We start from the raw sequence: 21,816 nt of genomic DNA on the forward strand, positions 1-21,816 counted from the left end.
CATACTGCTTCCCAAGGGCCCACTTCCCAATCAATCCCGTGTTCTCCAACCCTAGCTCCATCCCTAACTTTCTCCCCATCTCCAACTCCAAGATCTCTTCCTTTCTCATCTCAGCCCTGGCTCTTCCTGTACCACTTTGCTCTTCTTCCCTATCTCTGGTCCTTTCCTTACTTTCTGTGTGGCCCTGTTTCAAACTCAAATGGCAGAGCTGTAAATTTCCCATTTCTCCAAGTTCCATGTATAACTCACATCAGTCCTAATAGAAATCACAGCTGTTTCTCTGATTCTTTCAGTACCCAAACCTTTCCTGTTTTCTCCTAGACCCTTCCCCCAGTGCTGTTCCTAGGGAACAGCAATGAGAGACCCAAGGCCCTGCACTTTGGGGAGAGTCTCTCATTCTGCAAAAGGCATGGCAGACAGACCAGCACTCTGGGAGCTAGCCCAATGGGAGAAGATAGCTAAGTACCTTAAAAGACTAGGGCTATATATATATACACATAAGTGGTTATTAATCCCTTTAGAGAATAGTAAGATTGCCTCCCCTTCTCCCAGAAAGTTGTATGTTTATCCTTCTCTCACACTTTGTTGTCTTAGCCACATTTCACTTGGCTAAATACACTGGCTTGGAAGGGGGAAGGGGAGGATGCACAGTTATTTGCCCTGGACACTCAGTTGTTCCCCCAGGAGCCCCATCTACTCCCTGGCCCTTACCAGGATTCATGGTGATGAAGATCCCACAGGACCACACCAGGTTTATTTCAAAGCCCTCAAAATGGAAGCGGGTGAGGCTGGCAGCCAGGGCGGATAGGATCGACAGGATCTGCTGGGCCACCACCGACAGCACCTCGATGTTGATGCGGTTAAACTCATCAAAGCAGCCCCAGGCCCCTGTCTGTAGGGTGGGAGACAGAGCTGCTGGGAGCAAGAGGAGTACCCCTAGACTGGGAGAAACTAGAAACTGTGACTAACATATCCTTCCTGAAATGTTTTGATAGGTATGGCGGCCTCCAAAAAGTGGCAGGGGGCAGTGGGGTGGGGCTAGCGTAGCACTGTTGTAGTTTCCGGCCAGAACTTTCCATCACACAGGGACAATCTGGGGGAATGCTAGAAAAGGTGTGAGTTGGAGAGAGACTGGGAGAGGGAACTTGTGAGCACTGAGTGCCTATTATGCACCAGTTTACATGCATTATCTTATTTAATCCTTACGTAATTTTCTGATATGACAAATAAGCAAAGTGAAGCTCAGGGAGGTACAGGGACTTCCTCAATTATAAAAACTAACTGGGGTGATGAATGTTGTAAGTTACAAAGCACTGAAGCAGATGTGGGTTTCAGATGATTTTCTGGGACTAAAAGATATTTAAGGGGCCTCTGGGACAGGGTGGCAGGATACTGACCTGGGCCAGTCCTGAGTACATTCGGCCCATGGACTTATAGTCCAGGCCCTCGGAACAGTTGACCACGATGACATATATGCCAAGGGCCTTGCCCAGGTCCTTGACGGTCTCGGTCTTTCCCGTGCCAGCAGGACCTTTGGGGGAGCCCCCTCGATGCAGGTGCAATGCTGTGGTCAGTGTCATGTAACACCTGAGAATTGAGGACAGGACTCAAGTCAGACTTCTGGAAGCCTTCATTCAGCATTTGCTGCCCCCACACCAACCACCTTGTTCATCCCAAACAGCCGACCTGTCTGTCAGGGGGGTGATGACAAGCCGGCCAGAGTTACCCAAGTACTCATAACCATACTGGAATTGTGTGTTGGTCTGGCGGATCATACAGTCGTCGAGATCCTGGGGAAACAGGGCAGAGTAAGAGAGAGGTGGGCTTGGAGGAAGAGTTAGAGCTGAGGCAATGATGGAGAGGAGGACTGGAGGTGGCAGGGAGGTTGCAGTTAGATTAGGGGTTCAGTTTAGAGTTAGAAGGACGGAAGGATTTATGGCCGAGATAGAAGATGGGTTTCATATTGCATGTCCACCCCAATCCATTGCAGCAGCTGCCTGGTGTCTTTCTGAGTCCCAGTAAAGTGACACCCATAGTGAGCACTGACTGGAAAAATGATTTGCCACTCCTGATTTGGGAGATTTGAGATAGAGTTAAGAACTGGATTAGGGTACTGTGATAGCACTAAGGGTTGGGTTAGGATATTACTGTACTTAGAGAGCATGAGTTTAATTAAATCATTAGGATTGCGTTTAGGGTATGAGAGTGGGGAGCTGGCCCATCTGCACCTTCTCCCAGTAGAAGCGCAGTTGGCTGAGCCAGTCAAAGGAATTGACATCCATAAGGCCACTCTTATAAAGCTTCTCCAACACATCCCGGGCATGAATTTCTATCGTCACCAGAGCCACGATTTTAAGCCGCATGATCTTGGTCAAGTTCCCTCTGATAGCTTCTGAATACTTATTCAGTATTGACACCTGTGGAATGAGGCGGTAGGGGAAGAGAGTGGATGGAGAAGTGCAACCAAATCCCAATCACACCTCATCCCAGCCTAACACAACTTTCAACCCCAAGGCTAATCCCAACCCCGCTGTAACTTCTGACCCCCAACATCAGCACAGGAAAACGCACTTCTAATCCATCCAATCTTTCCTCATTGGACTTCTACCATAAAGCACCCACATTCTGACCCTTTCCCACCAGCTCACCTCTAATTCTGACTCCCCTTTATCACCTCTCTCCCTCCAACTCTAATTCCAGGCCTATCCCATACTTATAGGGTTCCCCACCTGCTTCTTCTTCATGACCTTGAGGATTTTCTTGTCTCCTCGCTCCTTAGCTGTCAGCAGGCACTTGGTGACGTCAGCTGTCCACTGGATCTGACTGGCAGTGATCACCACCTGAGGCAAGTGTGGAGGCTGTATTCCAAAGCCCTGAACTCTAGCCGCCCACACAGCCTAGCTCCCAAATCCCAGCTTCCTCCAGGACCAGGTGTATTCCTCTCTCAATATGCCTAGTCCGCTCTGAAGGATGAGGCACAGGCCTAAGGTCAGGAGCTAAGGGTCCAGCATGCAGGGGTCCAGGGCCACAGCCCAGAACAGGGGCAAGAAACCTGCGTTTTGTGAGACTCAAGACTCTGTCTTTACACATGCTGCTCCCTTTCAGCTCTGTCTTTCTTGTTCCCTCATTTCTATTGACCTCAGCTCACCTGGCCAGCCCACTCCTTCACCCATTTGTCCCTCTTGTTAAGAAACTTCTTGAGGGCCAGGCGGCAGTTCCGGAGAAGGTCTCGTAGGGTCACCTTCATGGTCCGCTCCACATCTCCAAGCCAAGACTGGAGGGAGGTGAGAGAACAGAATGGCTCAGCCTCAGGGACAGAGACAAGACTCCCCAGAGGGAAGGTGGTTAGGAAACAGGACTTCAGGACTTTGGGCACAAGAGAAAAGCAGGAACCGGGCAGCAGCTGGCTTGGGTCCCTAAGGAAATGGAGGCTATGGGGCAGACTGTCTGACTTTCAGGTTGAGGGTAGGGGTTAGAATTTTCAGGAATGGCAGGTGGGAGGGCAAAAAGTGACTAATGTCCCCTCACAGAGAGGTTCTCTCCTCACAGAGCCAAGCAAACTTTCTAATAGAAAGAAGAATCAGCTTGATTCTTAGACCCTTGCCACAACTCACCTCCACAGGCCCTTCTAAAAGTACTGTGTGGAGGAAATCAATATACTCGCCGTCACCTGAGAACATTCCCACAGCTTCCCATTTGCTGCTGGGCCCCCCGAGCTGTGGAAACAAGAAGCTATTACTGGCCTGGCCTGCCCACTCCTGGTATTAACCTAGAAGGTATTTGAGCCCTTCGTGGGTAATTTTTGCTTATCTCTCCTCCCCTCAATATTACCAATTCTAAAAAGTTCTATCCCAGATAATTCAGAATCATTAATATCCCTCTTCTGTTGGGAGGGCATGATCTCCTCCAAGGCCTTAAATACCTTGACATCACCATCCCTCCTCTGCCCTCCATCCCCTCATGGCCACCTCTATTGACCTTCTGCATTCTCAGCAATTTGATGTTGTCAAAGCATTTCTTGAGGTGTGGCTGCACAGCCTCTGGGTTGCGGGACTGGCCCAGAATCTCCAGGAGGTCATCATTGGACAAGAAGTAGAAGCGGGGGAAAATATGGCGCTTGGTCTCCAAATACATATCCAGAGACTTCTGAATGTCTTCTAGGATTGTGTTCATTTCTATCAATATGTCCAGGAGGCCTGGGAAGAAGAGCAATGAATGACATTTGATGGCCCTTTTACCATTGCCCTGAGTAGATCTAGAATCTCCAACTATATCCACTTTGCTAGCTCTTAAATGTTGGGGTACAGATTGCCATAATGGTTTTTGGAAGCAGAAAAGTGTCCCCAGTCACTCTATCATGCTTATCCCATTCTCTTCATTAATTAATTATTAAGTATTCATTATATGACATTATACATGTTATACATTATACATTAATTATACGTCATATATGATCCCATTAATATAACTACATCTCCCATCAGTCTTTGGAACAACAGTCCCATTCCACCAAAGAACTTGGGGATCTGCTTGTCATCCCAAAAGCTTCTGAAAATTAGAGATTGTTCTGCACATACAGAATCCAACAGGTTAAATCATGAGATTTAAATACATATCACAGACACACAATGAAAGAGGTCTGCCACAACCACTGGGGCTGCCAGTGTCCCTCATGACATAGCAAAAAGAGCACTACACAGAGAGACAGAAGATGGCCATTCAAATCACAGCTCTTTCACTTTTCAGCATGTCAATTAACCTCAGTGAACTACCACCTCTTTGTAAAATGGTAATAAGATCCACCTCAAAGAACAATTCGAGATATTAAATAAAATGTGTTCACATTTGTATGTTCTTGATAATCTTAGTTTCCTCCAAGCTTTAGGTTTATGCCCTTGTCTTCCCAGTTTCTACTTTCTGAAGAAAGTATGGATGTCCTGGAATCTGACCTCAAGTGACCCGCAGGCCTTCAAGTACAGAGTCTATGGGCTGTTAGAGCCTTTGAGTGACTCCTGTGTGGCCCCTGGAGACCACAGGGAGACTCAGTAGCAGTGGACAAGATGGATTTGTTCTGTGTGTTCAACAGAGGGATAGTTGTTTTTATGGCTTTGCTTATAAATTGTTACAAAATTTAATTTTGTCAGTTATCTCAAATATTTCTAAAAAATGCATGTTGTCACTCAACTTTGCATAACCTAATACTTACATTTTATCAGAATAAGTAAAACTATGTTTTTTTGACGTGTATACTCAGAGTTCTTGGGAACATAAAGAATCATTAGACGGGCCCTAGGCAAAATAAAGAAGTCCTCTGTACCCCCTGCCAGAATTCTTCTCCTCAGGACACTCATTTTAGGTGCCCATTGCCAAACTTGACCTACTGATTCTCTACCCTAATCTACCATAAGCAACCAGGCCTCATTATGTGTACATCTCTCCCCCATCCCCTTACCCTATCCCCATGCTTACCAAAGTGTCTACAATAAAAACTAGTTAATATGATAAACCAATTAAAGTCAAGGTAATAATAACAATAGCTAATAGTAACCAAGGGTTTACTCTGTGCCATTTAATGTGATAAGTGCTTTATTTGCATTATCTCATTTACCTCCATTATCTCATTGAATGAATCAGCTAGAGAAGAAGAGTAAGGCCTCAGCAAGGGCTTCTTGAGGCACAGAGCTATTAGGTGAGCACTAACTTTATGCCAGACACTGTACTGAGTGTTACATACTCCCTTAGAACACTTACAAAAGCCCTGAGAACTAGCTATCATTAACACCCCTATTACAGGTGAGAAACTGTAGTACGGAGGAAGCAGGCTGCCCCAGAGCACACAATCAGGAAGGCAGCAGTCAGATTTTGAACTCAAGTCTGTCTGATTCCATATCCCATTCTCTTAACCACTACATCATACTCCACTCAAACATCTGTTGAATTTAATTTACTACTAAACTATTATTTAATGCTTGGAAGAGGCGATGATGATGGTATGAAAGCCAGGTACAACAGTCAGTCTTTCAGTAAATGAAGCACGTGGCCATGGAGCTCAGACCTGGATAGTGGGTGCTCCGGAGAGCATTGCTGTCCTTGTTCATACGGTCCATGATGGATTTCCAGTTGCTGTTGACCTGGTCAAATAAGGTAGATTCATGGGGCAACTGCTTGCGGATGTCCTCCCCTAGGAAGATATTCTGCAGGGCCAAGAATTGCAGTGAGAGGCTGTTTCTCATACTCTCCACACTCTGTTCCCTGTCCCCAGACCAGCAATGACAGTTGAGTAGAAGATAAGGAGCATCAGAATCAAAGGGCAAGATGCTCAAGTTCTAGAAGGAAAGTTGGGGCTGGGAGGCCAGGCACCTGGGTCCAAGGAGAAAATGGAAGAACAAAGGCTTTTCAGGGAGGAAACTGAATAGGAGAGGTAATAACTAAGAGTCAGATGCTTGGGTCCTAGATAAAGAATGTCTTTAGAGGTGGGAAAATGAGGCTGCTAACAAGGCAAATATCTAGGTCCTACTCAAATAAAGGAGTAAAAACAGGATGTAGGAAGAGCTCAGGGAGTGAATCCTGACCTCTAGGTACATCCACTGACGCTGCACTGTCAGGATCATCTCAATAACTTCCAAAATGAGGGAGAGGCAGCGTTCCCAGTGGTCCACATCCTTCTCAAAGGCCTTGACAAAACGAGATGCCTTCATGGTAGACAGAGCCACTTGGTTATCTTCCAGTGCCTGGAATACTTCTTCTGTACCTCTGGGGTGGAAGGTGTCAAAATCATAGTCCATCCTCATCTGTGAAGCCTCAGTCCCACTCCTCAGCCCAGGTCACACAGCCCTCCCCCTCTCCTAGATCCTTGAGACCCTCTCTACCTGAGTCGGTGATGGCCCTTATCCTTGTAGGGTATTATATCTAGTTGAATCACATCCCAGGTCTTGGCAATGTTTTGTAATGCCTGTGGAAAGAAATTGGGGACAGAGCAATCAGGTATTTAATCTCCAAGGGAAAGAGGAGCTGGGAGGGGCCATCAGATGATGAAAAGCTGGAAGCCTTTGCTCCAGGAGGCATAGGAAATGCGGGAGTGTGGGAGAGGATTCTGTCGTACCAACTCTATAGCCAGCTCTTTCGTTGCTGAGGCAGAGATCTCTCCAATTTTCTCCACGTGCTGATCCATCCCAAGCTCCACAATCTGCTCCAAAGTGAAGCTTTCAGATTCCTGATCAAAATCCCGTTGGATCTCATTCCTGACCTGATCCCAGTGCCTGTAGCCAGAGACAGAAGGTCGGATCAGGAGGCCAGACACCAGGGCCTACTGGAAGGTATTAGCATCACTCTCAGGCTTTCTCCCATCAGGATATTATGATTCCATGTATTTATTAATTCATGATTCAACACATATTTACTAAATAGGCTCTTAGCTACAATCTTCAGCACTGTGGAGAATACAGAGATTGAGGTGTTGTTTCTTAGAGAGGGAGTTAAGACGGATTATTGCAAGTTTACTATAGATTATGCACTGGGCTAGGTGCTTTACATAAAACATCTCATTTATTTCTCACAACCACTCTATAAATGAGGAATTATTGTCATTCCATTTATAGGTGAAGAAACTGAGGCTTAGAGAAGTTAAGTAGCTTAAGCAAATAAAGTGGTTAGATTATACTTAATCACATAATATTTAATGGTGAAGCATTGCCAGAAACATTATACTGGAGGCAATGCAAAAGAAGTAAAATTATTTTCTCCTAAATGGATGGATAGATAATTATTAAAACACCATTTATAAAATAGTTTATTCTATCCTTAGTGGTTTCAAAGCCATCTTCTATCATGTAATAAATTCCAGATGCATTAAAAGAGTTAAACTTGAAAAACAAAATTAGAAAATATTAGAAGAAAGTATGGAGAGAATGCATTTATAACTCTGGGGTAAGGGAGGTCTTCTTAAACAAGGCACAAAAGCAAAACTCATAAAGGAAGAAAGGTATACTTTTGGCTACATCAAAATAAAAGCTTTTGTATGACAGAAGACACAAAGCTTCACTATACAGACAACATACAGTGAGGGGAGACAGAGGGGAAGGAGGCAGAGAAGGAGCCAGGAAGGCTGCAAACCCAGGACAGTGTGAGAAACAGAGGACAGTGGCAGCTCTGGTGAAGCCTTCTTCAATGCCGTGTTTGGGGACAGAGGGGCAGAGAGAGCTATGAATGCCATGGAGGGGACAACTGAAAGCACCAGGCGATGGCACAGGCCAGATGGTGGCCCCCAGGAAGGAGGAGATGCCTCACCTCTCTCGCAGGGCAGGGTTTCGCAGGTCCGAGATGAGAGGCATGGTCCTCTTGAACTGCTCTATTTTGGAACGAGTGGTTTCAATAATTTCCCAGTTTCGGTCCTAAGCAAAAGTGGGAGACATCAGAAGACCTGATGGTCCTCCTGCACAGTCCCCCTTCCTCAACTGGCTTGTCTTCAGTCCCCCACTCCTTTCCCCACACACCTTAAACTCTTTGGCTAGTCTTACGAGGCGACGAAATAGCCCATGGGCCATAGTCTCCATGGCCTCCGTCTGCAGGGTCAGGAACTGGCCAATCTTCCACTGGTTCCAGTTCTCCTCCCAGTCCCGTGTGATCTCCCAGACTTGCTGGAGTGCATCCAGTTCCTTCATGGCCAAGAGCAGAAAGATGTGTTAAGTCACTGACTCTTGCCCTCTTCCTCCCTGACAAACACTCGAGTCCTTTGCTCCTTTCAGTCTGAGAAGCTTTTCCCTCCAGAAAACAGAGCTGCCTCCTCGGTTCACATTTTTTTCCCCACTCTCTTGCCTTAAGAGCTCCTCAAGTAAGAAGCACATGAAAATATCCTCAGCAACATTAGTCAGTAGGGACATGCAAATCAAAACCTTGATGAGATACTTCACACCCACTAGGATGGCTAAAATGAAAAAAAAAAAAAGGAAAATAAGTGTTGGCAAGGATCTGGAGAAATAGGAACCCTCATACATGGCTAGTGGGAGTGTAAAATGGTGCAGCTGCTGTGGAAAATACCTTGCTGGTTTCCTCAAAAAGTTAAACACAGAATTACCATATGATCCAAGGATTCCACTCCTACAAACATACTCATAAGAGTTGGGAATAGGGACTCAAACAAATACAAGTACACACATATTCATAGCAGCACTACTCACAATACCACTCAAATAAAGGTGGAAACAACCCAAATGTCCATTGACTGGTTAATGGATAAACAAAATGTGGTAAATCCATACAACGGAATATTATTCAGCCATAAAAAGGAATGAAGTACTGATACATGCTACAACATGGATGAACCTTGAAAACATTATGCTAAGTGAAAGAAGTCAGCTACAAAAGGCCATATATTGCATGATTCCATTTATATGAAATGTTCAGAATAAGTAGATCCATATACACAGAAAACAGATTAATGGTTGACAGGGGCTGGGGGCAGAAGGGATGGGGAATGACTGCTAACGGGTACAGGGTTTCTTTTTGGGGTGATGAAAATATTTTGGAACTAGAGGTGATGGTTACACAACATTGTGAATGTACTAAATGCCACTGAATTGTTCACTTTAAAAAGGTTATTTTGTAATCTGAATTTTACCTCAATATTTTTAAAAAGCTCCTTGCGCACCCATTTTCCTGGTCCCAGCTGTTTTTCCAGGCCCTTGGGACCCATTCTCCTGTCCCCAGCTCCCTATCCTTGGTTACCACGAGGCCCTCGCTCAGCACACCACCTTCTCCAGGTTCTGCAGGTCCTTGGAGACTGGCTGCTCGATCTTGAAGATGCCCAAGTTGGCACGGAGAATGTTCTCTTCTTCTCGCATGGCATTCAGCATGGCCCGCACTTGTGCAATCTGCTCTAGAGCAGCCTGATGTCCCACATTACTGGTGAAGGGGCCTGTGGCAAATCCAAGATGAAGCTCAGATTCCCATTCGAGGCCATGGCCCCCTGAAAGGACCATCATAGCTCTCCTACCTCTTTGTGGACAAATCTCCCTTCTCTCTTCCCACAAGAGAGGGAAGGGATGGAAAATAGGAGGGAATGCATTGAAAGAATGATGGTTAATCTTAGCAGAAACTACTAAACACGGCTCTAGAATCAGAAACAGGGACATGGGAAGTCGTACACTGGAAATGTTGTGGGCTGCTACCTTCCAACCAAAAATGAGTGACAACAGGCACATTGCTGAGAAAAGCGCTACAGCTCTTTCCTTCCCCAGCACCATCCCTCCTCCGCTCATCCTGTTCACACCTCCTCAGGACTTTCAAAGACTGGGTCCAAAACAAAGGTAAAGAAGGGGGAGAGGTTGAGAAAGTGGTACCTTTGAATTCAAATTCTTCCAGAAGATTATGTGCTTTCTTCTTGAAATCATCAGCTGAGTGAATAAGGCCTGTCTTGAACTTCTCCTTGTGTTTCTTCAGCATTTGTTCACTGTCCAAGAGAGTTTGTTGGAAGATGACCCACTCCCCATTGAGACTGTCCAGCATCTCCAGTACCTGGGGACATCAAAGAGGGCAGGATGACGCACAAGCAGGTCTGTCCTTCTCACCAATGCTTTTAAGGACTCTTTTCTGATCCTCTGGACCAGAGTCTGTGGCCAAGTTCTACACTCAATGAGGCCCAAAGAATCAAGCAATGAGTTGCAGGGCCTATAAGAAATCCATAAGCTGACTCAAAATATCATTTGAGTTTGCTTTGGCTCTCAGAGGCTTTTGAATCCTGTGCCTTCTCCCCCACTCACTTCTCAGCTCTCCCACCTGATAGCACAAGGGCTACAACATAGGGAGTCCGCTTCCCCTACAATCTAATGCTGGGAAGACCCGGATTGGGTGGACCAAACACCACTGGAACTCACACTGTCCTGAACTGGCACCTCATACTTCTCAAGAATGGCAAATTGCTCATGTATGGGAGGGATCTGGGTCTCCAGATTGGGCAGGTCATGCTGCAGGGTATCCATGAGTTGCAAACTGACCCCCAGTTCCTCCAGCGTCTGGGGAGGGTGGCTGATTCTGAAGGCAGGCAAAGAGAGTGCTGGTAAGTGGAAAGGACAGGGCCTGCCCTCCCCACGCCTGAGTTGGGCGCCCAAGCTCATACTTCTCTGAGTTCTCCTTCAGGTAGGTGTGCAGCTCCAGGAGGCGCCGGGCTGCCATCTCCTTGAGCAGAGTCGTGAACTTGTTCTGCCACTCATTGCAGTGCTGCACCAGCGAGAACTTGAGGTGCGAGCAGTCCAGCAGCACAAACTGGATGTTGAGGACTGTCTCCTCTTTCTGCACGTTATTAGCAACCTCCGTGTAGCTGAAAGGGCCCATATCCCCGCTAGGATGTTTTTTTCTTTGCAGAAGTGCTCACTGCCCTGACGCTAGTTCAAGTTCTCATTTCTTACCACCCAGACCTGTGCAGCAGCTCGAAAGTATCCTTCTACTCCCAGGTGCCTCCCATGTCAATCCATCCCAGGCATACAGCAGTCATCATGTCATTTTGCCCACCACTGCCTATGAGATAGCAATCAGACTCCTTAATCTGGTATTCAAGGCTTTAGAGTCACATAGATCTGGGTTCAGTTCACACTGTGCTGCATAGTAGCTCTGTGACCCCTGAGCCTCAGTTTCCTCACCTGCAACATGGTGATAATAACAGAACCTACCTCACAAGGTTATTGAGAGAATTGTCTGTTTGCCTACTTCCTCTCCTGTCCCTGTGTTCTGGACCACAGTACTCACTATTTGGTGAACGTGCTCATGTGTTCCCATCTTTATGCCTCTTCTTAACGCTATTTTCTCTAGCTGGAAGGCCCTCCCACTGCCCATCTCTGCCTGTTGAAATCCTACCCATCCCGGAAAGCCCAGCCCCAAACTCACTCCCTTCATTCATGTCCTCCCTTTCCTAATGCCCCTAGCTGGAAACTCTCTCCTTCCACTGAACTGCCCTAGCACCTTGTATATCTTAACCATAGTTCTTAATCCACTGAAGCTGGTGTAATAATAAGAAGTACATTAGCACAGTGCTTTAGAGCTTACAAAGTGCTTCCACATATATTTAGTAATCTCACAACCTTATAAGGGAGGTGGTATAATATCTGTCTCTCAGGAAACTAAGGCCCAGAGAATATAAGTCACCTGCCTAGGATTACACAGCTACAGAGGTGGAGCTGGGCTCTCAACCCTTCTCAAGACACCACAGCCATTGCTCTTCCAGCAAAACTTTTACCTTCTCTGTTACACTCTAGCCCTCAGGAGGAAAAAAACATGTTCATCTCTTTTTTTTTATTCCTCCTGACCCATAGGACATGGGTTTATTGAATGAATGAATGAACAAATGACTAGAGGACAAACAGATGGGAGTTCAGATGAGAATTTAAGAATCTTCTTCAGTTTAACTCCAATCTGCTTTCTTATAATGAAAGTGTTCACTTTTCTCATCTTTAGGATCCCTAGCATTTCTTCTTTCCCAACAGAACCCTACGGTACTCCCCACCAAAACAGCTTTTTCCCTCAATCTTGTCCAACTTTTACCTGATTTCTACCCCTTGAAAAACAAAGGTCCAATGCCCTAGGTCCTGTTCTTTTCTCATAGTTGAGGACACACATTTTCTGTACCTCCCCCTACACCTAACCCTCCTTCCCAAGGCTCTAGGCCTGGACCTCCTCCAGTGATTCTATTCCTCGTAGGGACAGACCTTCATATCCACCTTCACTCCTCACCGTGCAATGTCTGCGTCGAAAGAAGAAACAGGGGGGTTGAGGCGCTGATAGCGACGAATAAAAGAGTCCTTGTTGATCTCCCAGATCTCCCGATACATATCCCAGGTCTTGAGGTAGTTCTGTAGCAGGCTTGCATTGTTGGTCATACCGCTGCTGATCTGGGCCTGGATCTTCTTGATGTCCTCATCTCGCTCTTAAGACCCAGCAAAATGCTTCTCATTAACTTCCATCTCAACCCAAACTCCAGCGTGGCCCCTGGCCACTGCCCCAGACCCTCCACTCCAATACCACCTCCCCAAAGAAACATGGCTCAAACAGGAACATTAGAAAATAACAGAGGAGGCAGAAAGTAAAAGCATGACTCTAATCCATAGGATTCGAACATCTTACCTGTTGGTATCTAGGCATCTTATATCCCAGCCCCAATCCCAAACTTGTCTTTCCTAATCTCCCACCCCAAATCCCAAATCCCTTGAACACTAGTCACCTAATCTTGACCCTCATCTCTGCCCTTACTCCCTTCCCCAATCTGGCCCCTTGACCTGGGTTTTCCACCCATGGAGATGATCGGCCCAGTATGTCTGGAAACACACACTGGTCTCTCCCCCTAGCTCCACCCATTCCTAAGCCTCTGATACCTCTGCATCTGGTGTCCTCCCCATTGCCCACTCACCCACAATTGTATGGATGGGGTCACGATGAAACTTGCACTTGATGAGAATTTCAGGGAGGTGGCGGAAGACAGAGATGGTAGAGAAGAGGCAGTTGCCAATATCATTAACCACGTTTGCCAAAGTCTGCAGAGTGGGTGAGAATTCCACCTATGGGAACACAGTGGAGAGGGCCTTAGCACAGGCCATGGAGGAGTCAAGGCTCAGGACTGGTAAGGTTGAACACCTCAGAACCAGGCCTAGAGGCCGTGGGATAAAGTCAAGGCCAAGGGCCACGTTTAAGGATTGAAGGAAACTGGCAAATAAAGTATGACAGTTTTGGGGTGTTGGGGGCAAAGTGATTCCCACCTGTGCCACACCTCCCTGCAGGTCATTCTGCAAAATGACAAGGACTCGGAAGAGTGGATTTGGGGTGGTCTTTCCATCCCCGTTGATAGCTTTGGACAGTTCTAGGAGTGACCACTTCACATTCAGGCGCAGGGCATCCTCCATCATGTGGTCCAATCGTATCGTGTACAGCATCCACTGCTGCTGAATCTGGTGGGAAGAGATGGGGAAATGGAACCCTTCAGGGAAGACAGGGCGGGCCCTAAGAAATGAGAACCAGCCAATGGGGAAAGGAACAAGCTGGCTAGATAGAAAGGCAGGACACTGAGTCCTGAAGGAAGAAGGATTGAAAGACTGAAGGTTGGGCGAATCCAAGACAAGAGCAGGATGTTTGAGAAGCACACACTGGTGGAAAAAGGGAAAGACCAAGAGAATGGTCTGATGGGACCGGGGGACTGAAGAATGCCCAACCACAAAGCCCTGGCCACAGGACCCCTACCTCAGGGCCATCATTCTTGAAGACTTCATAGGAGGTGGTCATGATGGCCACCACATCCTGGTGCAGGCTCATCAATTTCTGCTGCACAGCTGCTCGATGCTCTCTTTGGTCCTCCTCAAATTCCAGGTCCCTGTACACCCGTTTGCCGCTGATGCGTACCAGCAGCGTCTCTGATATCTCTTGGGCTCGCCAGCCAATGGTCAGAGTGGACGCCTTGAACTCATTCACAATTGCCTGCACCTGGAGTCAGACCCCAGCCATGGGGGGTTGTTTCAGCTTGGGGAAAGACCTCTGAGCCTAGTTTTATCCTCCCGTTTGTCCTCCAGCTAGAGTTGCTGACACCAAAAAAAGTCCTTCCCCAAGCATACTTTCACACTACTCCCGGTCTCTCCACCACTACCCAGGACTCAGGAATTAATTACCCATGCACCAGCCTTTCGGTCAGCCTTGCAGATCTTTAGGGTTTAATGACCATGGCCCACCTTGCTGGCATGTATGCGGCACTCTGTGATGAAGAAGGCACTAGGCCCCTTCAAGGCCCAGTGCAGTTTCTTGAGTCCAGGGTGGATCTTCTTATCCAGGAATCGGATCCGTTCCTTGAATAGGGCCTGCTCATCTGGGGACAGCATGGCAATAATCCTGCGTATGAGAGAAGACTGGTGGTTGGGGGGGCAAGCTCTGCAGACCTCTTCTCCACACTAGGACACTTTGTGGAGAAATCTGAAAGTTCACAATTCTAGACTATTGCTTTCTAATAAAACTTTCTGCGATAATGGAAATGTTCTACAATTTGTGCTGTCCAACACGGTAGCCACTAGCCACATGTGGCTGTGGGGCATTTGAAATGTGGCCTGTGCAAATAAGTAACTGAATTTTTAAAATTTATTTAATTTCAATTAATTAATTAAAATAGAAACAGCCACATGCACCTCGTGGCTACCATACTGGACAGTACAGTTCTAGACATTCAAACAAGATTGGTGGTTCCACCCCTTGGACTTGAACTGGGCTGAGAAAGGTCCCCAACCCAGAGCCATACCTCACTCCAGAAATGAGTACCAAGGGAGTTCAGAGAAGGGGTGCCAGCCCGGCCTTGGTTCAATGACTCTGATGTTATTCCATGCCCATAATCCTGATGCCACCCAGTTTCATTCCTAAAGACCCAGGCCTACAGTAGATATATAAGGTCCGAGTGCCCTGTGGGGTGGGAGGGGACCTGGTTGTTTTTGCTCTCTACCCTAAAGCTAGAAGACAAAACTGCAAGGGACAGGAATCATCATCGGACTGTAAAAGTAGAGGAAACGATTTTTTTTGAGACGGACTAAATCTAAAGGACGGAGACTGTAGGAAACGGATAACATCATGGGGCAGATAAGACAAAGAGGAGGCATAAAACAGCAGACAGGAGGGCTGCAACGCAGACCGGAGCCCCACCGATTGTAGTCTCGAGCAACGAGTAGCAGATTTTCACGAAGGATTCGCAGGTCCTCGGCTCGTTCGGCTACGTTCACCACATAATGGGGTATCTCAAACAGCAGCCGCTCCCAGTAGTCAATCTCCACAAAGAGAATCAGCAGGGACCTTGGGGAGAAAGAAAAGCAAAGCAGCTGAGGAGGTTCCTCAAGGGCATAAACTAGAACCAACAATGGACCAAGGGGTGCAGGGCTCCCCAAACCACTAAACAACTGTAAAGGGAGTTTTTGTTTAAGGCATAAGCCCCCCAATACAAGGAACAATAGAAAAGTTTTGGAAGATGAAAAGCAGATGGATAAGGAGCAAAACTGGAATCCTCAGCTGGCGATGGAGACAGATAAGAAGCCTCTCTGAAGTCCCAGGGGCCGGTGGCTTCAAGTATCTCAGGAAAGGGGTGCAGGTGGGAGTAAAACAGGGAGACCAATTTAGGAAGTTTAGGAAGCAGCTCTCCCCAAGGCCCCTCCCCACTCTGCACAGCTAAGCAAGTCCCCTCCTCACCCCAGCATGGGATTGAAGGCTTCTCGTCTGGAGAAGGCAGTACAGAGACAATCAGAGGGTCTTTGGACTGGGGACCCCAGGCCCAGCTGAAGGAGAGAGTAATATTCTTGATGCAAAGGGCAGACGCCCAGCCTTCTTTTCCCACCCAGAAACCAGCCCTCTAGCAGCTGGACCTACACTCTCCAGAAGGAAGTTGAAAGACTGTTTTCTGTGGCCTCTGACCAGCCCAAGAGGAAAAGTCCCAAGGATGATGACCTCAGGGGTCCCCTGAGAACAGCCCACCGGGACAAGCCGGCAGTGGAGCTCACAGCTGAGAGTCCACTACCTGTTCGGCAGAGCTTCCAATCAGCTTTCCAGCTCTCTTCCCTTAAATAGGGACAGATGACCAAGGGCCACAAAACACTGGCCTCTGTCTTTCTTAGCACAAAAGGTGGGAGCGAAACAAAACAAGCGAAAAAAACCACTCAAAGGGAGCAAGAGGGGACAGAGGCGGTGAGGAAGGAAGGAAGACTGCCCACCCCAAACCAGAAAAACAAACATGACTGCCGCTCACATCCCGAGAGAGAGAACAGAAACAAAAGAGCATCAGTGAAATAAAAACAGGATGTGCTACAAGCAAACCCTGGAAGAGCTCCTGGAAGGCAAAAGTGATAGCAGAAAATTGAAAAATCAGAGAAAGATAACAGATAAAGTTGACACAAATCTCTCAGAAAGTAGAGAAAAAGATACAAAGATGGAAGGCAGAGAGGATTTTGTATGAAAAAAGAACAGAAAATTCCCCATTAATAATTTTTTTATTGATTACATGTTGGAATGATAATATTTGGGAATATTGGGTTAAACATTAAAATTAATTTCACTTGTTCCTTTTTCCTTTATTAAATGCAATACCAGAAAGTTGCATATAGCCCTCATGGTAAGTGTCCCTTGCCACCTCACACCCAGTGACCTTCTTCTGCTTCCCATTCCAGCTGCCACTCCCATGCCACATGCTGGAATTTGTGACTTTCACAACTCCCCCACCCCTGAGATAACCCACCCAGACACCCCACTCCCTGAGCCTAGCTCCACCCCCCACCACCCCCGATTCCAGCACTTGCACTCAAGTCCTCCCAATCTACCAGTTCTTTGACCTCATTAGGGATCCTCAGGGCACTGACCCCTGGTCTTTTTTTCTGCCTATTCATCCCCTCCCATCTCCACTTCCTCCCTGCCGTCTGTCACTTTCACCACTCTCTTGCCAATCCTCACTCTTTTGCTTCATTCATTAGTCTAAGCCACCTGGCAATACAGCAACCCTGGCTAAATCCACTGTCCTCCCCGCTGTGTCCCTGAGAAGGCAGCCAGCAAGGCTGGAGAAGATCAGGTGACCCCACAGATTAGCATACTGCATATTCAAGGTCTCCCATCCCAACTGGGCTCTGCTTGCTGCATCCCTGGGGTTTCCCCAATCTGCTCTCCCTCCTGTTCTCACAGTGACTGTTTGCAAATCCTCTACTTTCTCAAACCTGGTCTCCTCCTGCGCTCCCCTTCTCTGCAGAAAGCCTCACCTCTTCCATCACAGAAATATAGAAGGCATCAGAGAACTCCAGCCACTTCCTGCTACAAAACTTATAAATGTACCTGTCTCCACACCTATGATTTCTCTCATTTATGACAGAAGAGGCCTCCTCCCACCTAAGGCCAAACCCTCATCCTGGGCTCTACATTCTGATCCGGTTTCCTCCTGCTTTCTTTTTTTGTTTTTTTTTTTTGTTTTTTTTTTGTGTGTGTGTGAGGAAGATCAGCCCTGAGCTAACATCCACGCTAATCCTCCTCTTTTTGCTGAAGAAGACTGGCTCTGAGCTAACATCTATTGCCAATCCTCCTCCTTTTTTCTCCCCAAAGCCCCAGTAGATAGCTGTATGTCATAGCTGCACATCCCTCTAGTTGCTGTATGTGGGACGCGGCCTCAGCATGGTCAGAGAAGCGGTGCATCGGTGCGCGCCAGGGATCCGAACCCGGGCCGCCAGTAGCGGAGTGCACTTAACCACTAAGCCACGGGGCCGGCCCCCTCCTGCTTTCTGAGATGCCATCTTCTCCAGCTCTCCTATACCCTCAATCTACTAGTTCCTTCCCATCAACACTTAAGTAAGGCCAAGTTTCCAAAATCTTAAAAACAAAAACAAAAACAAAAAGCAGCACTTCCCTGACTCCACATACTCCAACAGATACCACACTCGGCTCCCCTTTATAGCCTACCTTCTTTAAAGACTCGTCCTCAGGCCGACCCCGTGGCTTAGCGGTTAGGTGTGCGCACTCCGCTACTGGCGGCCCGGGTTCGAATCCTGGGCGCGCACCAACGCACCGCTTCTCCGACCATGCTGAGGCCGCGTCCCACATACAGCAACTAGAGGGATGTGCAGCTATGACATACAACTATCTACTGGGGCTTTGGGGGGAAAAATAAATAAAATCTTAAAAAAAATAAAGAATCGTCCTCAAAAATTCCCTTTCTTCCCATTTCTCAGTGAGAATGAGGGGTGAGAGCTGCCCTCTCTTCACCTCTAAAACTGCTCTCATCAAGCTCGCCCAGGACTTCTGGTAGCTAAACCCCACAGACCTCCTCAGGCCTTATCTTCCCTGATCCATCCACAGGTCTTAACATTGTGGCGGACTCCTCTCCGTCTTCTTCAGACACATTCTTTCCCTGGCTTCCAGACCACGTTCTCCTGGTCTGCCCTGCCCTTCAGTAGAAGTATCCTTCTCTTTCCAGTGTCCCTTGGAAGTCGCATGCAGCTAGGAGCTGGAGACTCAGCAAAGAGTCCGCTTCCCCTGCAGCTCCCTTAAATGTGGGCTCCTCAAGGTTCTTCACATCCAACACTCTCCCTGGGTATCTCATGCACTGCAACAGCTTCAGCTGCTTTCTATAAGCTGATGACTCCCAAATCTACACGGCCACCTGAGCTCTATCTCCCCTTGGCTTGTCCCACGGGCACCTCCAACTCACTGTGTCTGGAAACAAACTCATCATCTGCTCTGCAAACTTTGAGCTCCTGTCTCAGGGAACAGCACCATCCCCCTGCCTAAACCAGAGCCGCACGTCCCCCTCAGCCTCACTTTCCAACAGCCAACCAACTACCACTCCTTTGGCTTTTACAGTCAAAAGAAAACTTCAGAAATTCCGACATCGCCAAGGCAGGTGTAGCTCAAGTGTGATGATAAATGGCAACCTACACCGAGCTAAAGAGTGCACGGTCCATCTAAAAGAGCAACTGCTCCAGGGTTCCAGGCAACTGCTACCATGTGGGAACGCAGGCCCAGTGCGACTGCATTGTCTCATTTTTCAAGAGAGGCCAGAATGTGGGTTTTTATATAAAATTTCCTGAATTTTAAGTGTTGACCACTAATTCAACTGAAAAATAATTATAAGTGGGGGGCTGCTGGACTGCTGGCAAAGTTTCTTCCTTGACCTGGGTGATAGTTGCTTAAATAAATCAAGGGTGTTTATTTTATACTGACTTGTTAAACTGAATATGTAAGCTGTAAGTACTTCTCTGGGTGTATGATACGTCTCATAATAAAAAATGTTTTTTCAAGGAAAAAACTATTTTAAACAATAAGATTATTTGTAAAAGTGGCTGAGTACAAAATTAACTTATTAAAAATCAAAGTTTTCCAATATAAAAACTGTAACCAGTTAAATATTATTGCGGAGGCAAAGGGCCCCATGATAATTAAAACAATAAAAATAAAATGCCAAAAATTTATAAATTAACAAGAAATGTTTATATATATTACAAACTTATTTTGATGTAGGGAGAGAGGTGCAGATGCAACTTGAGTTGTTTTTATTTTTTATCCCCAGATGGCTAGCCAGTGGATGCAATCTCATTTATTGAACTACTATCTTTATAATATAACAAATTCCCAAGTATATTTATGTCTATTTTGGGATTCACTATTCTTGTTCTGGTATGTCTGTCATATATATATGTTATATATATTATAACATTTCTTGTTAATTGGTTAATATATACAGAAAAATGACTTAGGAACAAAAAACAGGACTTAAATAAATTGGGGGAAAAAAGCTATTCTTGGACAGAAAGACTCATCTTAAAGATGTCCAGTCTTCTTAAGTCAACCTATAAATTTAACCCACTCCTTGTTCCTATAAAAATAGAAACAGGACTATTTTTGGAACTAAACAAATTGATTCTAAAGTTCTTATGTGAAATAAATATTAAAAATATCCAGGAAAACTCTGAGAAAGGAGAGTAATGAGGACACTAATTAAAAGTTTGGTTCCTGCACATGAATAGACAGACATACCAGAACAAGAATAGTGAATCCCAAAATAGACGTAAATATACTTGGGAATTTGTTACATTATAAAGATAGTAGCTCAATAAATGAGATTGCACCCACTGGCTAGCCATCTGGGGGTAAAAAATAAAAACAGCTCAAGTTGCATCTGCACCTCTCTCCCTACATCAAAATAAGTTTCAAATGGATCAAAGATCTAAATGCAAAGAATAAAATCACAAAATACCAGAAGAAAATATAGAATATTTTAAAAATAAAAAATCCTAAATAAAATCACTTGATTTTTTAAATCTGTGTGGTTTCTTTTTTTTTTTTAATGAAATTGCACTTTTTAGTCATAGAGCATAAAAGCCCTACAACCTGAAGATGCTCTCATGAAACTTCACATTCTGATTATTACTGAAATGTTATTTGGAAAGAATATTGAGGTGAAAATTCCAGAATGTTTTGTGTCTATTCTACAGGCAAGCACTGAATTAACAATGTAGGAGATAACTGCACATTTCAAGTTTTGCAAAGGATTATATTTTCACCCTTATTGGAGAGGAATCTTCCAATGAAGAAAATTATTTTCACATGCTCATTTATTTGTGATACATGCTTTAAGAGATTGTGGAAAAAGAAATGCTTTTTTTCCAAACCTTGTTGATCTCCACTAATGTGTTATTTTTGAAACTGTGTCAAAATTCTTCAAAGTGAATAAGCCTCTCTCAGATACAAATGAGCAGTTTCTATCTGAGAGAGACATTTAAGGAAAGCCTGCAAAGTAAAAGAGAGAAGCCAAAACAAAGGAAAATTATTTTCAGCCTAAAATTCCAAACCCAGCCAAAAGTCCAAGTGGAGGGCAGAAAATAGTTGTCAATCATGAAAGAACTCAAAAAATTTATTTCCTATGCACCATTTCTCAGAAAACTACTAAAGGATGCACGCCACCAAAACAAGGGCATAAACCAAGAAAGAGGAAGACAAAGGAAATAGGAAATCAAACAAGAAAAGAGGCTCAGGGAAGTCCCAGAGTGACACTTGTGTAGCAGGCCTCAAAACCAACCAATTGGACTGAAGCAATTGGACAGGGAGTTCCAGGACGGATAGCTCTAAGAAAAACATGAAACCAATAACATACCTGACATATCAGATAGTGAGGAAAAATATTATTCAAAAAGGTTTTATTGGTTGGTCTGGAAGAATTAATGATAGTGAATAGTGTGCTAACTAAAATAGTGAGGTAACTATTAATTGCAAAGAGAGCAAAATGTCATACAAGGAAGGAAAGAACTATAGCAACAGAAAATTACTTGGCTCAGTAGTAAACAATACTAA

At 45.8% G+C, this 21,816-nt stretch overlaps 1 protein-coding gene across 1 annotated transcript in view; it reads right to left on the bottom strand.

Moving 5' to 3' along the window:
• The window catches only part of DNAH2 (dynein axonemal heavy chain 2), a 96,330-nt gene that overhangs the window by 46,212 nt on the left and 28,302 nt on the right, over positions 1-21,816 (bottom strand). Inside the window, exons 15-38 of the mRNA XM_014789551.2 lie at positions 15,652-15,798; positions 14,700-14,856; positions 14,218-14,457; positions 13,740-13,928; positions 13,394-13,541; positions 12,721-12,913; positions 11,114-11,314; positions 10,872-11,028; positions 10,338-10,512; positions 9,750-9,913; positions 8,493-8,654; positions 8,287-8,390; positions 7,103-7,259; positions 6,870-6,952; positions 6,573-6,753; positions 6,056-6,194; positions 3,979-4,196; positions 3,615-3,716; positions 3,149-3,274; positions 2,730-2,840; positions 2,229-2,417; positions 1,687-1,790; positions 1,398-1,587; positions 712-892 (exon numbers count right to left, since the gene is read on the bottom strand). Of these exons, the coding sequence (XP_014645037.2) occupies positions 712-892; positions 1,398-1,587; positions 1,687-1,790; positions 2,229-2,417; positions 2,730-2,840; positions 3,149-3,274; positions 3,615-3,716; positions 3,979-4,196; positions 6,056-6,194; positions 6,573-6,753; positions 6,870-6,952; positions 7,103-7,259; positions 8,287-8,390; positions 8,493-8,654; positions 9,750-9,913; positions 10,338-10,512; positions 10,872-11,028; positions 11,114-11,314; positions 12,721-12,913; positions 13,394-13,541; positions 13,740-13,928; positions 14,218-14,457; positions 14,700-14,856; positions 15,652-15,798 (3,818 nt within the window). The remainder of the gene's footprint in view (positions 1-711; positions 893-1,397; positions 1,588-1,686; positions 1,791-2,228; positions 2,418-2,729; positions 2,841-3,148; positions 3,275-3,614; positions 3,717-3,978; positions 4,197-6,055; positions 6,195-6,572; positions 6,754-6,869; positions 6,953-7,102; positions 7,260-8,286; positions 8,391-8,492; positions 8,655-9,749; positions 9,914-10,337; positions 10,513-10,871; positions 11,029-11,113; positions 11,315-12,720; positions 12,914-13,393; positions 13,542-13,739; positions 13,929-14,217; positions 14,458-14,699; positions 14,857-15,651; positions 15,799-21,816) is intronic.

This window comes from Ceratotherium simum, chromosome 16 (genome assembly GCF_057802395.1).
Source record: "Ceratotherium simum simum isolate JZ-2026a chromosome 16, ASM5780239v1, whole genome shotgun sequence".
In the NCBI taxonomy this organism is placed as follows: Eukaryota; Metazoa; Chordata; class Mammalia; order Perissodactyla; family Rhinocerotidae; genus Ceratotherium; species Ceratotherium simum.